The sequence below is a fragment of the Delphinus delphis genome, chromosome 1, assembly GCF_949987515.2.
Source record: "Delphinus delphis chromosome 1, mDelDel1.2, whole genome shotgun sequence".
Lineage (NCBI taxonomy): Eukaryota > Metazoa > Chordata > Mammalia > Artiodactyla > Delphinidae > Delphinus > Delphinus delphis.
In genome coordinates, this window is record NC_082683.1 from 54,971,868 (window position 1) to 54,990,523 (window position 18,656).

General features: G+C 41.6%; 1 protein-coding gene across 1 annotated transcript in view; it reads left to right on the forward strand.

Moving 5' to 3' along the window:
• The window catches only part of CACHD1 (cache domain containing 1), a 217,304-nt gene that overhangs the window by 122,948 nt on the left and 75,700 nt on the right, over positions 1-18,656 (forward strand). Inside the window, exon 4 of the mRNA XM_060005710.1 lies at positions 14,374-14,480. Coding sequence (XP_059861693.1) covers positions 14,374-14,480 — 107 coding nt within the window. The remainder of the gene's footprint in view (positions 1-14,373; positions 14,481-18,656) is intronic.

Sequence of the window (18,656 nt, forward strand, 5' to 3'; positions counted from 1 at the left end):
CCAGGAGAGAAAGGTCAATTTAAAGAAACCCCCATGGAAGGAAAAGGCCAGGAACACTGAAGAGGACATTGTGTCTGGGGGAAGTGATGGAAGAGGCAGCTGAGAAATTGGATTAATATCAGATTGTAGAGAACCTCAAATTCTAGACTGAATAACTCAGGAGACCTTAAGCTCTGTAAATGAAATGAAGGACAATTCTCTTGCTTCCATGTGTCTTTGATGCGTGGTAGACACTCAGTAAATACTGGTTGTTTGAATGAGAGAATTTAAAATTTTCGAGAAAGGGAATGAAATGATGATCCCCTTTAAGGGGATTTTACTTGTCCACCATGTAACTACTAGAAGACCTAGTTTGATTTCATTTATATAGGCAAGGAACAAGAAGGGGGACTGAACTTGGCTGTTGGCACCCACTGTTGGGTATTGGAAGAGGGAGGAATTGAAGGTGACTGAGGTTGATTCTGGATAGCTGTGAGAGTGGTTGATATCAGATTCTAAGTCATATTTCTATCCTGTGTGCCTTTTCATCTTTCTTCTTGTTACACTTGAGTTCAGGGACCCTGTCAACTTTGTTTTCAGTACCTTGCTTGAACAGGTCCTTAATATATATTTGCTGAAGGAGTTCATGCATGGTAGCAAACCTGATTTGGTCTTTAGTTTGAGTACAGGCAGTGATGATGATGTCAGAATTACTGAGCTACTTTACCTCTAGGCAGAAATTCAAATACTTTTATGCCCATTCAAGATGGTCGTCGTTTTCATCTGAGTATTATTTCATTGTGATAAGCTCTGATAGGAAACTTCAGTTGATGTTGACTTAGTTATCTCAGTTATTAACTAGATTCAATCAATAATAATAGATATGAATAATTATTATAACAATACTAATGATTATTATGCAGGGTGAATTTAAAAGCACAAAATTTCCAGATATCTATGTATATGTCTCTTTCAACTCAACTTGTCTGTATCATGTTCAAGATAGTTAAGTGCAAGACGTTGTGCTAGACCCTGTCTGATAGACAAAGGTGAATAAAGCAGTTTGTACCTTTGGGAGCTCAGAGGATGCAGAGTAAACTAAGCAGACTGTGTCAAGCGTCATGAAAAACCCAAAGACTTTTTTAGAAGAAAAAGTGATTATGAACAGAGGTCTCTGAGCACTCAGGCTTGGTAGAAGAGTGGTAGTTGAGGTCTTGAAGAGTAGAACTCCTGCAGACATATCTAGGGGAAAGGATGCTTTAGACCAGAAAACAGCAAGCATCATAAAGCATTGAGTGTGGTGAGGGGTAAGATACAGCTGGAATGGCAGATAAGAGATGTATGGGGTGGGCTCAGAATCGTTGGTTGCCTGGACAAATTTCCCTCTGTAAACAGTAGGTTTTAAAGCAAAGAAAGACTGTGGTTAAGGTCTGAGATTTGGGTAAGTTAATTCGTTGGCAAGTGAAGGATAAACTGTGGTGAAGAGACAAGTTGTTTGTCAAGCTGGGCCACCCTAATAATCTAGGAGAAAAGTAAGGACACCTCAAGGAAGGATTGTAGCAAAACAAAAGATGTCCTGGGTGGTGATGGGTTACCTAGAATATTACCCATAGACAGGGAATATAGAATATATAGATTCTGCCAACTAGATTTTATTGGAGATCTGGGTGGGGAGGAAGATTTTAAAAGATGATTCTAAATTTTAAGTTGAACATCTCAGAGGAGAGGAATTATTAACTAACAATGAAAATAAGAGCAAAAGATATTTAAGAGGAAGGTGAATTCAGTATGAACATGCTGATTTTGAATTTAAGTCACATGTGGATCATTCTTAGGAGGTGTTTGGCAAGCAGTTGAGTTTTTGGGTTTTTTAAATTTATTTGTATTGGGATGTGTTGGGTCTTTGTTGCTGCCCTCAGGCTTTTTCTAGTTGTGGCGAGCAGGGGCTACTCTTCATTGTAGTGCGTGGGCTTCTCATTGCGGTGGCTTCTCTTGTTGCAGAGCACGGGCTCTAGGCGCATTGACTTCAGTAGTTGTGGCTCGCGGGCTCTAGAGTACAGGCTCAGTAGTTGTGGCGCACAGGCTTTGTTGCTCCGTAGCATGTGGGATCTTCCCGGACCAGGGATCGAACCCATGTCCCCTGCATTGGCAGGCGGATTCTTAACCACTGCCCCACCAGGGAAGCCCAGCAGTTGAGTTTTTAGCCTGTAGCATCACTTTACTTTCATCCCACAGATGTTTTCACCCCCCCCCAACTATGTTATATGCATGGCAGTTCAGGGGAGAGGGCATAGTGGAAAGGTATAGTTTTAATGCTGTGCTGATGCACACTTGAGTTTTGTATAAAATGATGTTTCTAGGCATAACAGCTGATCCACATGTGGGCAAATCCTATTTTTTCCAGCCCTATTTCAAGGTGGTGCACATGAAAAAAAATGATAAAAATTGTTTAACCCTATATACATTTTATTTCTTATTATTACTGTTCTTATGAGAAACAAAGCACTGTGACTTAGCCAGGTGCTTTTGCGCTAATGACTCTCGTTCTATTTTTCTTTGGGTAACACAAGGTCAAATAAAGTGACAAGCGTGGTTCTTGACCACTGAGTTTAATTTTATCGCAGGTCCTGTTCCTTCCACAGGAAGATGTGTTTTGTGTTTTTGCCCTCACAGTACTGAAAGGTGAATCTCAGTCTTTCAAGTGTTCTCCCTGCCTTATCTCACAATTTCATCTCCAGTCCACTTAAAAATTATTATTACCTGCAGGCAGGCGAAATGTTACAGATGCAGTCTTTATGGATATTGGTACCAGAAGGACTTGCGTTGAGTTCAAAATTCAACAAAGATTTTGTAGAACACCTTACATTTCAGAAGGCCTACTCAGTTACAATATCTAACTTATGTAAAAGAGTTACATATGTTTATGCTTCAGTAGAATACTTTCTTCTGTAAACATTATTTTACTTACATTACCTTCTTCCTATGATCCTATCAGTCCAGTTGGGTACAATCCTCCTCCTCCTGCATTTTGCACATGAGGAAATAGGCTCAGAGGGATTGTGTCAGGACTCTGGGGAACTGGGTGTGGAGCCCAGGTTTGCTGATTCCAAATCATGTTTTCTTTTAATGGTAAAATATTTTGACCAGTGGTAAAATCGGAATGGCTTATCTGCCCATTGAAATGCTGAACTATGTATTCCTTCTTAGAATTTCACTTGAGGCTATTGTATGACCCTCTGAAGTTTCTAAATTGGCTGAATATTAAGCTCCCACGGTCTGGTTAGTTTATCTCTCAGTCTTAAAACCATGTTACTGCAGTAGTCTGTGTCATTTCCGTGTGTGTGTGTGTGTGTGTGTGTGATATTTATAAACATATAAATATATCTTTAGGTGTATTGATGAGCACCCTCATGGCAGAAAACATATGCATTTGGGTCTGCTGACACTCCTGCTTTCTAGATTTTTCTTGTGTGACCTTCACTGAAGGAAGGACAGGAGACCTGCCACACTGCTTAGAAGACTGATTTTCACCAGTGGCCTTTTATGGATTTTAGGGAGCAGTGGTCTTGCGGTTTTCCTTCTTGCTTGCTCCCTAGCTAGCTAGCTAGTCTCTAAAAGAAACTACCGAGTAGTCTTTGCCAGCTTTAAGAAATAGACCCTGTTATAGCAGAGGACTTCCCTTGAGGTTTTCATGTGTTTTATTGTGCAAAAATATCAGTGTTCCAAAGAAGGTCAAGATTTAAAAATCCCACGTCTATTATCTTTCTTGGAGACTCGACTGGTCTGGTAAGATGATGGACCCAGCTATCCTCAGACTCGTAGCTTTATTAACTTTTGAATATTGGGTCAGTAATTCCTTTTGAGGACACATTAACCGTAAGTATTCCACATCTTACGTTTCATGTTCCTTCTACAGAACAGGGAGATTTGGATAGGCTTTGTCTGTCTCCTTCACGAATGTGCCTGAGAGATTGAATGAACCAGTTCATCTCCAAGGTCATCGGCTAACTGAGGTTCTCAGTGCTTCTCTTTGATGTCTGTGTCATACCACTCACAGTTGTCTGCTATTTACTAAGTACCCAGCGTATGTGCAGGAAGAAAACCCACGAATTTACAAGCTCTGGTCTCCAGTCCTGGCAAGCCTCAGCCTCTTCGGTTTTCTGCATTTTGTCATTCAGCATTTGCTAAAATTTTACTCTTCACAGGCAGACTCTGGGCTAGGCTCTAGGGATAAACATGGGAAAGGATCTCTCTCTTTACAGCTTCCTAGCAAGGGAGAAAGTATATAAATAAATAACTGTAAAGTGTGTGAAGTCCTTGTTAGAGGTCAAGTGGTAAGATGGACAGGGGGCTACAGAATGGCACAAAGGGAGCCTGGATCCCACCCGGCCTCTGTCCACCTGCCTGTTTTCTCTTATTTTTTTCAGATACCTTTCTTTCTTTCTTCTTCATGCATCGCTGTCCCAACCTGGTGACGAGGAAGTTAAAGGGTAAATGTTTAACGTGGTTGTGGATCCACTTCCAATTCCCCCAGATGTCACACCTGTGCAATTTTCCAAGCTTGTGTGAGAAGGCAGGTTAAATGGAATCTAGGAGCCAAAACCAGATTACAGCAGGGCCTCCTCCCAGTGATCTGCTGTGGGCAGAGGGGTGGGGAGGGGGGTAGTGGGAATGGTAAAAAAGAAATATGGCTGGTGTGTGTGACACTTAGACTGTCACAGAGAGGGAGACACTTGATTGCTCTAAAGCCTTACCTTCCAAGGGCATTTGAAACCAGCCTTGTTTCCACTCTGGCTGGGTTGCTGAACCCTGAAGATTTAATCCTTAGTACTGATAAGAACAGAAAGAATGTGACTTATCTCTCCAATCTCTGCAGAGATGGAAGGAAAAACCATTTCTTGGAACGTGATTACACATTATTTGACAGCTTTTCAGCTTGCCCATTAATATAGGTGTTTGAATAAGTAAACTCAGTTGGGGCTGGGTGTCGAGTATCATTTTCTTTAAAAATGCGAGAGTTCCTTTTTGAAGTGATCCCATTCTTACCTCTTCCCCCACCATTCAAACAGAGTTTAAATATTTGCCAGTGTAGATGTTTGATTTTTATCTTAGCTCTTTCTTTGCTTAACGTTATTCTCATGGGTGGTTAAGTAGAAGATAAGGGGGCTCTTGTTTAATTCTTTTCAACTGGTATTGCTCAAATATTTGGAGAGCAGACACTTCCCAGAAAGAATGAGCAGGAACCTGGTTGAATGGAGGTGAAGTGAAATGTCCCCCTGTCATATCTGAGTAAACCAGGAACTGTTGGGCCGTTACTAGGATGTTTTTTGGTGTCCAGATCTTCTTTTAAAGGCTCCTGGAGCTACTGGTCGAGGGGTCTTGCCTTCTTTGCTTCCCAGAAAAATGTGTGCTGCTCTTAGAATGGAACTTGGTAGTTCAGTAACACCAGCAGCAAGGGACTGCCTTGTGCTGGGAGCTCCACCCGAAGTCTCACAGCATTTGTTCCACACCAGCTTCTGATCCGATAACAGATTTTGCTTCCACAAGAAGTGGTGTGTATGTGTGGTGTTTTGGTTTGTTTTTTTTTTTTAAACCTTTTGCACCTATCTCGAGCAGTGATTAAAAACAACAGACAAGTAAAAAATATCCCCTACTCCATTAGCTGTCATCATATTGGCTTTATTTATGGACTATCACTGTAAGCCTTGCTCTTCTGAGATATCCACAGAGATTTGCTTTTTAAATTATTACCTTTAAAATGTGCCCATGAACAATACCGCATTTCACCAGCGCCCTTGGAGCCCACACTGTGGGTGTGGTTTTTGTGTGCTATGTGATAAATTGAGCAGCTTCGCTGCAAATGTTGAGGAAAACCCAGGGTTTTAAGTGATTTGCCTGGCAAATCACCTTCCAAAGGAAATTTAAACAAAGACCAAGAAAGAGATTTCAGGAAGTAAACCCCAACTGGTGTATGTGTCTCTCTCCTTTATATCTTTTTCTTTTTAAACTGGGACTCCACTGAAAAGTTGATTTACACTGTGAATCGAGGCTGAATGAAATCCAATTGGAACTCACTTGAACACTGTTTTGATGTGAGATTCAAAGCTTCTGCAAATTTATTTTACCTTCTACATTTGCTGATCTCCTGCTTGTAAACCCTGTTGAAGGAGAATAAAAATGACTGCAGCCTGATGGGAATTAAATGTCTGAAGTTCAAAGCAGTTTGCACATCAGAGCAAACGTCAATCAAGTGAACATCTTGCAAGCCAGGCAGGGAGTGAATTTCTCCATGGGGAAGAGATCAAAGTGGGAGTCACAGTTCTGTTTTCTCCCTCGGGATGAAGTTTCGATCAGTTGTTCATGAAAGTAAATCCAGAAGGAAGTTTTTTCTTTTTTTAACTTGAACGGGTAGGAAAGATGGAGTTATTTCTCTTGAAACTAATTTTCAGGCACCGGTTTTATCTTATGAAAATGAATACAGAAAGCAGTCGTAATCCACTATCTCCCCTTTTTAGAGTGAGAGTCTACAGGAGATTTATATAGGGTTGTTCTCTTACTACTTTTTTAAAGGACAGATATAAAGATAAGTTGAATTGCCTGCTTATTTTATAGGAAGATCTATAATTTTACCAGTTCTTGACCTTTCCATAAACCTGAAGTTTTATAAATATGACTGGCAGCTAATATATTTCTCAGTGAAAAATCTCTTAGGTAACCCTTAAGAGTAACTGACATCTTTTTATAACGGATTATAAGAATGAACTTCACATTTCTCAATCTCCAAATCAGGGTAAATAGCACGTTTCTTTTTAGAAATCATTTTTCTAAAAGGCATATGGGCATAAAAATGTGCTCCTGTCTTCGGCAAAGCCACTGTTCGTCTGGTGCCTGGAGGATGGCTAAGCGAGTTTTACTGCTGTGTTTGGAGTCCAGAAGAGAAACAAGCATTACTGAGTGTGAGTGAGTAGAAGGTGGAGAGATAATCACGGGGGTTTTGCTCACGTAATTACTTCTCCCAGCTGACTCACCAGCTCTGGACACACCGTGCTCCTATGTCTCTTAAGCCCCCTGTTGACACCTGCTTCCTTCCCTGCCTGCACGTCAGCAGTGTCTGCAGCCGTAGTAGCAGAGTGAGGTTTATTTCTCGCATTTCATGTTAACTCGGTTTTGGAGTGGGTGCTCCCCACATGCGGGAGAACTCAAGACATTGAGACTGTTGCCACTTAAAGAACTCCATGGAGCAAGAAGCAGGAGGAAGGAGAATGATTGTCATGTCCCTGAATCCTTTCAATATCAGAATGTGGGGATTTAATAGGAATAAGTTAATTTAAAACCACCAGTATTCACTATGTGGGGATTACCCAGGAAGCAAGGATTAAATCCAGTTCTTGAAACAAGGTAACAATCTGTTTCATCCGTTGCTAGTAAACTTTCAGAATCCAAAGGTCTGTGAGCCAGCTAGACAATAGGTCAAATTGCCCCTCTGGCTGAGGTTCTCCTGCAAAGTGGTTATTTAATTCTCAAACATCAGGGTTGTTCTGTGGATTCCTTCAGAAAAATAAGAGCTTCAGGTATTTTCTGTGTTACTTTTGGATCAGGTCTGATATCTGGAAGGCTGTGTGTTTGCACCACATCAGCTGAGGCGTCCCTGAGCTGTGTTTCAGTTTTACGCCTCGCTCACATTTACAGTAAAGCTTAAGTTGTGTCTGTTGTCCGTTATGTTATTCAGCACCTGGAATTCGTTGTCCCATGTGAGAATTTTTCAGAATTTGGTGAAATTTCCTCTTTCTTGGTCTTTTCTTAGTTCTATCTTATCTTTCTTGTACATAAGCCATTTGTTTAAGGTTGTCAGATTACCAGAATGCCAGGGTCTTGCTCTCAGAGGAGAAAGTTGGTACCAGGAAAAGGAAAAAATTGCTATGAGCTGGCCCCAGGTCTGCTGTATCTCTTCTCCATGCAGAGAATGGACATGCTCGCTCTTCTGTTCACGTGGAACTTCTAGCTACCACTGCTGCCCTGAAACCTCTCAGATTTTAGCGGTGAATGGGAAGGGAGCTTGAGGCTTTTCTGGAGTGAAATAATAAAAAGTGTAACCCCAAAATGGCCAATTCCAAAGCTATGCCAGTGGTAAACATTTTAAAAATCGAAGGTATCTACAATTAATGGAGAACACCTGCCTTTAATATCTTCTTTGTCTTCCTTTGCATCCTCATCTTTGTCCCTAGAGATCTTTCTCTGTAGCTATCCATGGTGAACCCTTATGCTTAGCTACTGTCATTTCCTATTAAGTAAAAAGCAAAGATTTCCCCTAAGCCCCACAAGCTTTCAGATTAATCCTTTCCTTTGAGAGAATTGAATTCTACTTCAGCTGTTAGATAATGTTAATGATGATTTATTGATTGATTTATTGAGATACAGTGTAATGTATTCATTATGAATGAGAGCTTGAATATATGTTCAAATCTTGGATCTGTTACTTCCAGCTATAAATCTTGAGCTTCTTTTTTTTTTTTTTACATCTTTATTGGAGTATAATTGCTTTACAGTGGTGTGTTAGTTTCTGCTTTATAACAAAGTGAATCAGTTATACATATACATATGTTCCCATATCTCTTCCCTCTTGCATCTCCCTCCCTCCCAACCTCCCTATCCCACCCCTCTAGGTGGTCACAAAGCACCGAGCTATCTCCCTGTGCTATGCAGCTGCTTCCCACTAGCTATTTTATGTTTGGTAGTGTATATATGTCCATGCCTCTCTCTCGCTTTGTCACAGCTTACCCTTCCCCCTCCCCATATGCTCAAGTCTGTTCTCCAGTAGGTCTGTATCTTTATTCCTGTCTTACCCCTAGGTTCTTCATGACATTTTTTTTTCTTAAATTCCATATATATGTGTTAGCGTACAGTATTTGTCTTTCTCTTTCTGACTTACTTCACTCTGTATGACATACTCTAGGTCTATCCACCTCATTACAAATAGCTCAATTTCGTTTCTTTTTATGGCTGAGTAATATTCCATTGTATATATGTGCCACGTCTTCTTTATCCATTCATCTGATGATGGACACTTAGGTTGTTTCCACCTCCGGGCTATTGTAAATAGAGCTGCAATGAACATTTTGGTACATGACTCTTTTTGAATTATGGTTTTCTCAGGGTGTATGCCCAGTAGTGGGATTGCTGGGTCATATGGTAGTTCTATTTGTAGTTTTTTAAGGAACCTCCATACTGTTCTCCATAGTGGCTGTACCAATTCACATTCCCGCCAGCAGTGCAAGAGTGTTCCCTTTTCTCCACACCCTCTCCAGCATTTATTGTTTCTAGATTTTTTGATGATGGCCATTCTGACTGGTGTGAGATGATATCTCATTGTAGTTTTGATTTGCATTTCTCTAATGATTAATGATGTTGAGCATTCTTTCATGTGTTTGTTGGCAATCTGTATATCTTCTTTGGAGAAATGTCTATTTAGGTCTGCCCATTTTTGGATTGGGTTGTTTGTTATTGAGCTGCATGAGCTGCTTATAAATTAGAGCTTCTTAATTTAACTGTTCTGTGCCTCAGTTTCTTGGTCTTCAAATGGAGATAATAATAATATTTCCCTTGGGCTTGTGAAGATTAGATCAGTTGATCCATGTATAACACTTGGAATATTCTTGATATTATATATATATATATATATATATATACACACACACACCACAGTAGCTGTTAACTGTTATCATTACTAATACATCCATTACTAGTTATTATTATTTATTAAATGTTTACTATGTACTAGGCTCTTACAAGCTGTTTTCTGATTATGAAATAGGTACTATTTTTATCACCATATTGTAGATGAGAAAAATGGAGGCTTAGAAAATGTAAGTTCTATGCAAGAGGTAGACAGCAATAAGCAATTTAAACCCAGACTCCAATCCAGGTCTGTGTACCTCTGAGGCCATGCTCCTGACCATGCTTTGCCAGGGTGGCAGTTCCTTGTTCATCATAGATGCTCATGAATATGATTTAATAAAATATACAAAGCTTTCCAGTGACTTAGCTCTCTGCCCTTCCACAGTAGTCAGCCACCAATAAGAAAACTTATGGAGAACTGTACATTCCCAGGAATGCACTAAACCTGAGAGAGAAATATAAATCTTCAAGGAACTTACAATCCACTGGCAGAACTAAGAACTTCTCAAGGTTTTAGAGAGAATTGGGAGTTCAAGTGCTACATGGTAGGGTTTAGACAATAAGGCTTCCATAACAAAATATCTTGGCATCTCCCCTCACTTCACCTTTATTTAGTATATGGGGAAGGCAAAATAAGTAAGATAATTTTCTCATTATTTGTAATAAATCTTATGTTAGAATTTTTATTGATTAGTATTTTGCTGATATAAGCAGAATCTAAAACCAACCAGTCTGTATCTGTCAGACATCAACTGCATTGACATTATGCTAAGCCTGATTACAAAACAATATTTAAAAATTAGGGAAAAGGCACACAAGCATGAATTAAGATGCAGAGTGGCACTAGTCAGTTTAGAGGAGAGAGGGCTCCTCACAGGCTGGGGCTGACAAGAGGACTTCCTGGAAGGAAGATGAGAAGAGCTGGGGGCTTTGTAGAATGGGCGCAGTGAACACCAGAGAGCATCACAGTTCGGACCCAACAGAAAAAACATGTATTGAGGGACTGGTCTGGTTAGTGCTATAGGTTGCGAGACAGTGGGAAGAGAAGGTTGGGCAGATTATTGATGACCAGCACTATATTGTGAAACCTTTTATGACTGACAAATGTTTACTGAGCACCTACTCTTGTTAATGTGTTACTTTCAGTTTTATTGTTATAAAAATGTTTTTATAACAATACAGTACAAAAAGAAAAACAACCTATAAAATAGTTCCCTGGTCTCTCTGGTCCCAGGAGCGAACTCTCATTTCACAACGGCCTGGGAAGTCTGTACGTGCTCGGTGCTGGACTTCAGCCTTCTCCAGGGGTAGGGCTGATGGCCCAGGTCCTGGCCGTGGAGTCTCCACCCAGGGAGAACGGGGCTGTCTTCAAGCTTACACTTCTTCTGGGAGAAGTTGTCAGTAACTCTTGAGTTGCCTGTCCCCTTTAACAAGTTCTTCCTTATTTGTCACTTAAATGAAGCAGTGTGGTGTGTGGCTCATCCTTGGACAGAGAGCTGGGTGATAAGGTCAAGTCTCTCTTAGGTCCCTGATTTGCTATGTGTTCCTTGGTGTCACTTTCCTCAACCGTGAGATAGGTAGGTCTAAAAAAAGTTTGTAATTTGTACTGCAAAGTCCAGATGTGAGTTGCAGGCATACCTAAGAATTACTCTGCTCTCTTGATTCAAATTGAAAGGTCCTCTGTCCTTGGTCTCTTTGAGGCATACAGAGAAGTACCTGTGCTCACGTGGAAAGCCGTTCTACTGCCTTATTTCTAAAGAATCTGCATGACAGGATTGGAGGGCTTCTCACCCCTGGAGAGGCTGTCAAAGTCCGATTCCAGGGCCCCACCCCAGACTCACTAAATCAGACTCTTCTAGGGTGGATCCCAGGAATCTGCATTCCAACATGCTTCCACATGATTCTGATATGGCTAGACTTTCAGTAATTAGGAACCATTTATCTGAGTCATGATCCTCACTTGTTGGACCTCTGGAGGCTTCTGAGGAAGCCCAGAATAGGGCTAAGCACTGTCTCGATGGATGTTCATAGAAGATCAGTTAATATGAGTGCCTGCTTTTGACAAGAACAATGCTAAGTGTTAGGTATGCACAGTGGTGAATAAAACCAACAAGACATGGGGTCTGCTCTCAAGGGGCTCTTGTCTGTTCATATAGCCTGATCTTTCAAAATCCACCCATTAAAAACATACACAGGGACTTCCCTGGTGGCGCAGTGGTTAAGAATCTGCCTGCCAGTGCAGGGGACATGGGTTCAAGCCCTGGTCCAGGAAGATCCCACATGCCACAGAGCAACTAAGCCCATGCGCCACAACTATTGAGCCTGCGCTCTGGAGCCCGCGAGCCACAACTACTGAAGCCCACACGCCTAGAGCCCGTGCTCTGCAACAAAGAGAAGCCAACGCAATGGGAAGCCGGTGCACTGCAAAGAGCAACCCCTGCTCACTGCAACTAGAGAAAGCCCGCGTGCAGCAACGAAGACCCAATGCAGCCAAAAATAAATAAATAAATTTATTTTTAAAAACATATGCAAATGGAGCCGTAAATTAAAAATTATGACACTTGCTTTGAGAGAAGATGGAGACACTTGACATAGACTAGGAAATCACCCACAATCAGAATAGACCTTTCTGGGGAAGTGATAAGTGAACAAAGACCTGAAGGATAATCAGGCAGTTAATCAGGAGAACTTTCTAGACTTGCACTGTCCAATATGGTGGCCACTATTCGGTGACTGTTTACATTTAAATTAAGATTAAACAAAATTGAAAATTTAATCTCTCTTACATTAGCCACATTTCAAATGCTGGTAGCCACATGTGGCTGCCATATTGGACAGTGCAAAAATAACACCTTTTCATCATCTCAGAGAATTCTCTAGGACTGCCCTGGTCTAGATCAGGAGTGGTGAAACCAGTCTGGCACACCACCTGTTTTTGAAAATTGAGTTTTACTGGAACACAGCCACACTTATTCTTCTGTAAATTCTCTTTGGTTGCTTTCACACCACAATGGCAGAGATTAGTAGCTGTGACAGAGACCTTGTAGGCCACAAAGCCTAAATATTATCTGTCTTTTATTAAAAAGTATGTGATGGAATAGGTTTAATGTGGCTGTCTAGCACATGGAGGGCAAGTGAGTTCCCTGTCTAATGCTACTCTTGCTTCACAGATGTTAAATGCTAAAACAAGAGAGGGACAGTGAGATTATGTTGCTTATGCACACCGGCAGCTGCTGATGTATTAATCTCCTCTTTTCTCTCCATCTGTGGCTTTTGAGGCAGCAATCTTCTTGTCTAGACAAACTGGAGCAGGTCCAAGGAAGAGTGACCCCACTGGTGAAGCAACTGTGTCCTTGGAAGCACAGTTGACAATGTTGATATAATTGTGTACTGCGTGAGAGGCTGGACTAAAGGGTCTCTTCAAATCCCTTAAAACGCCACCTCCTTTGAGATGATATGTATCGAAACAAAACTGTTGAACTTCTGCTTTGGAACCCAGCACACTCTTTGAATACCTAGCCCCTTTGCTTATGCGATCAGTTCATTTTAGTAGTTCTTATATAAGATCCAGAAAATCAATATTCATGTGAATAATCACGTGGACCTTGATTTTTAGGAGTGTTTCTCCAGGGTTATAGAGCTTGTCTACCTGCGTTAATGGAATTTCATTAATGACATTTATCATCTAAGGTACACATTTTAACACAAGTTTTTAAAAATCTAACTTCAGATTGCGTTTATTTGCAGGTAACTTAGAAACTTAATGAATCTTCTCAGTATCTGCAATCCCAAATAGCTTATTTAGAAGTTCAAGATTTTTCTCTTTCGTTACTCCTGGATTAAATTCACTTAAAAATAGTCTTAGTGACTATATATAAATGAGTCGGTACATTTTCCTATTACTTTCTTGTAGACTGTTGTTTGCCCTGGCAAATGAGTCACTGATTACACTAGTGTTTATTGATCAGCTACTAACCAGAGCACTAGCATTGTTCTAGCTCTAGTAACAGCATTGCACTCCCACTGGAAATCAAGAAAGACCTTGCCTCATCTATATTACAACCTGGAAGGTGCAAGCTCTGTGTCATTTATCATGAGAGGAACTGTGATACATTATTTACAATCTTTTTGACAGCTTTGGAAAATGTTTTATTATTTCTTTTTTTTTTTCTTCAGATAGGAAACCTGGGGCTCAGACAGATTGCACAATTTGTGCAAGTCCGCACATTTAATAGTGACAGAACAAGGATTCAAATGTAGATCTTTCCTACTCCACAGCCATTCTTTCTCCTTCACTACTGTCTATTTTTGTTCTTGGTCTTTGGTTTTCAGACAGGATAATTTAAAGAATTGTTTCACATATCACATCAGAGCTCAGGTCTGAATTTTTGTCATTCTAGTCTGAATTTTGTCAAATCTATTTTCTGTATGATTTTATCAATAGTACCTGAATCAGGTTCATTGGGGGAAAAGTTGGCTTGAAGGATTTTTTTTTTTAATCTCCTTAGAATTGATCTTGATTTCTAAAACCTTCTAGATGCAGATGTTGGTTTTACCCACACTGCTCTGAAGTGATTTTTTAAAAATACTTAAATTGCAGTTTTACTGTTTATGAGCTGACCTATTTTGTACACAGTATGAAGTATTACTTTTGTTGGTTAGTTTTCTGGATTGAATAACCACCAAATAAATACTGCTAATTCTCTTCTGTTGTTTCAGATTTGATGGGAACTTTAATACCAATGTATCTAGAACAATTAGTTGTGATCGACTGTCTACTACTGTTAATAGCCGGGCCTTCAATCCAGGACGAGACTTAAATTCAGGTCAGTAATCTCTTGGTTTTATAAAGGTGAACTATATTCTACCACATTCAAGTTGAATAAATTTATTGCTTTAGCGATTTTCTTTAAGTTTTGAAGAAAAAATGTGTACTTGAAATCAGGTATTTCTTTCTAGCAAGTTGACACTCAAAAGAAGGAAAGGGGGCTTCCCTGGTGGCACAGTGGTTGAGAGTCTGCCTGCCGATTCAGGGGACACGGGTTTGTGACCCGGTCTGGGAAGATCCCACATGCCGTGGAGCGGCTGGGCCCGTGAGCCATGGCCGCTGAGCCTGCGCTCCACAACGGGAGAGGTCGCAGCAGTGAGAGGTCCGCGTACTGCAAAAAAAAAAAAAAAAAAAAAAAGAAGGAAAGGAAGAAGAAAATCGAGTGGACGTGTATTGAGCCTTTACTACACATCTACATATATGGAGTATGCCATGTGATTTGCTAGATTCTTTAATCCATTACCTCATTTGTTAGCAGTTTTACATTTGTTATTTTAAAGGTTACTTGAGAGACCCATTTGTCTCTGCACTTAGGAAGTGTTGAATTCATTTGTATTCCCTATCTATAATTTTTAATTTGGGAGGTGGGGTTGAAGAATGATGAAGGAGCTTTTCTACTACTGAACAGTGCCATGATGCTATACAGTCGTCCCTCAGTATCTGCAGGCACTTGGCTCCAAGGAGCCCCCAAGGATACCAGAATCTACAGATGCTCAAGTCCCTTATATAAAATGGTGAGGTACAATGATTACAGTTGGCGCTTCGTATCTGCGAGTTTCGCGTCTGTGGATATGGACAACTGACTGTATGTTGAGGTTGAACTTTCTTCATGGTCTCGTTAGAACCCAGTCATCTGCAGTAGTAATAACTACTAAGGCACCTGTACACATGGTTATGTATAGCTTCCAAGTGACACTGTGTCTCTGCTGTCTTTCTCTGGAGTTCCAGTCTACATTTCTCACTCTGTTTGTCTTGTTATGTACACTTGTTGAGTGATGGGCCTCAGAACCTAAAGGCTTCACATTTTAAAAGCTGAAGTGCCTTTAGAAATCACCAGCCTCAATCCTAGAATTTTACCAAGGAATAATCTGAGGCTCAGGAGGGTCCTAAGACTTCCCTCATTACTAGAGAGATAAAGGAGTTAACCCTTAAACATGAAGAACTGTATTTCCCAGATTCCAGGCCTCCTGGAGACATGTAAAAGCCAAGAGAAAAGCCAGAGGGCCGGAATATTTACTTTGAGAGGCCCAACCAGTATTGGTTCAGGGGAAGAATTGTAGCCTTTGGGCGTTGTATACACAAACCAGGTAATCTATTAGGTCTGGAAAGAAAGAACTGTAAGCTTTATATTGCTTAAGGGTAATAAAACTATAGCTGCTATCTAAATGACCTGACCTAAATCTGCCAGGCACTTATCGCCTAGACCAATATATAATGAATTCAGTCATTTTTTAAAAAATTGGTCAGAGAATCTTGAGGCCTTCTGGAGCAGGTGGGGTTTATTTACTGCTAGAAAGGAAGCTCAGTGAAAATATTTTTCATAAAAAATAACTGAAGAGGGGCTTCCCTGGTGGCGCAGTGGTTGAGAGTCCGCCTGCCGATGCAGGGGACACGGGTTCGTGCCCTGGTCTGGGAAGATCCCACATGCCGCGGAGCGGCTGGGCCTGTGAGCCATGGCCGCTGGGCCTGCGTGTCCGGAGCCTGCGCTCCGCAACGGGAGAGGCCGCAGCAGTGAGAGGCCCGCGTACCGCAAAAAAAAAAAAAAAAAAAAAAAAAAAACTGAAGAGAGTAGAGAAGGACCTGGAATGGGCGGAGAAAATGAATTATGGGAGATTCCAAAGCTGGAACAGGGCACAGAGCTGGAACTTGAGTCTTTTGACTGTCAGATTCAGTACTTGCCCTCTTTCCCTCAGCTGTGCCCAGCATAGGGTGTGTGAGAATAAGAGAAGAGTCGGGAAGGACTTCCAAGATCTCCGACCTTATCAACGAGAAGGACAGAGTTGCCATTGATTGTGATGGGGAAGTAGAGGAAGAGCAGGTTTGTGTGGGACGCATGGAATCAACTTTTCAGTTTTAGAAAAGTTAAGTGAGTTACCTAAGTGAAAATGTCTCCTAGACAGTGGGATATCCAAGTCTAGAGTCCAGAGAATGGACCAGACTGGAGATTTATAAATGAGATTCATCGTGTATAGGGAGTACGTAAATCATGAGACTCAATAAGATCATAATATAGCAAGTGGCTATAAGAGTAGAGGTCCAGGGACTGAGTCTTGGGACACTTGACCACTTAGAGGTCACTGACACGAGAAGGAAGCAGTCGCAAAATCTGAGATGGCAGTCAGTCTGGTGGGAGAAACAGGAGAGCCATCTCCCTGAGGCCAAATGAGGAAAGTGTTTCAAGAAGGAGGGAGAGACCAGCTGTGCTAAGTTGGCCCACTAAGACCAGGGCTAAGAAAACTGACCATTGAATTTAGCGATATAGAGGTTATTGGTGAACTTGACGAGGGTTGTTTGGTGGGACAGTAGAATAGAATGAAAGGCTAATACTTATTGGTTCAAGCTCTTAAGAATGCAGGAAAGGAGATGGAGACAATAAGGACGTGAACTCCAAAGGTCTGCTGAAAGGGAAGCTGGAGGGCCACATGGAGTCAAGAAATTTTTTTTTTTAATAAATAAACAAATTTATTTATTTGTTTATTTATTTTTGGCTGCATTGGGTCTTTGTTGCTGCGCGCGGGCTTCCTCTAGTTGCGGCAAGCGGGGGCTACTCTTCGTTGCAGTGTGCGGGCTTCTCGCTGCGGTGGCTTCTCTTGCTGTGGAGCATGGGCTCTAGGCACGCAGGCTCAGTAGTCGTGGCTCGTGGGCTCTAGAGCGCAGGCTCAGCAGTTGTGGTGCACGTGCTTAGTTGCTCCGCGGCACGTGGGATCTTCCTGGACCAGGGCTCGAACATGTGTCCCCTGCCTTGGCAGGCGAATTCTTATCCACTGCACCGCCAGGGAAGCCCCAAGAGAATATTTTTAAATTGAGAGAAATTATGGCAAGGTCATGTGCCAAGGGGAAGGATCCAGTAGAGAAAAGTAAGGAGTGAAAAGAGACAATTGCTGGAGTCTTTTCCTTGATTAGGCAAGAGATGGTGGGATTCCAAGTAGAGGATGTAGAAGCACAGGGCATTCATTTCTAATGAGAGGAGGGAAGAAAGAGAGGGCATGTGGAGATGCCCAGAACGACCGACGTGATGTTGGGAACTTGGGGACATGCCCTCCGTAACTGCGTTTTCTCAGAGAAGTAGGAAGCAAAACCATCAGCTGAGAGTGAGGCCGGTGGTGGGGGTGGGACGGGGACGGGGAGGCACTGAAGACCTGGTGGTTATACTAAGAGTTCTCTTCTGTGATAGAGGTTTAGGGTAGAGCTCAGCTGCGCAAATAACTGGGAATCCTGACAATATGCTGTTTTATTACAGTCTTTATTTGTCAAGGGAGAGGTGGGGAGGAAAAGGATGGTGAGGGCAGAGGTATGTAGTTAAAGATCAGATCTTGAGTTTTGCTGTTTCCAAGAGCACGCCTCAAGTCTAACGTCCTACCTGACAGGAGTTGTTCTCGGCACCGTTGACGTAGCTGGATTTACAAGCCATTTTTGGCAATATTCAGGTGTCTGAGAACTGACTTGCTTGTATTTGAAGTTTTGTGACATTCCACCAGACAGTGGCTGCATCCCAAAATCCACATTCTTGAACACTCATTTGTAATACGAGAGGAGTGGGAGATGGTGGAGGGTGACCTCAGAGCTCCCCCTTTCCCGCCTCTCCAGCTCATGCCCCTTTTCAGAGCAGAATTAATGTGCTTCGTAGGCTATCACATGTCTGATATTTACATCTGTAAGATGTCCAGCCTTAGACTGTGTATAATCCATCAATGGGTCCCTAATTGATAACACAGTTTCAGATTGCCTCTCAGCCTAGCTGGAAACAGACTCGCACAAATTGTAAACCATTCTTAGCTTCATTTATCCAAAACTAGGTCATGTGTCCATCCATCCAACACACATGTGTATTCTTCGTCTTAAAACCATCCCTGCCAGATCTCTACTTTCTAAATTGACTCCTTGCCCCTGAATCCATTCAAATGACTAACGTTTGACAGTGCATGTGTTACATGATGGTGCTGGTCATGTTTTG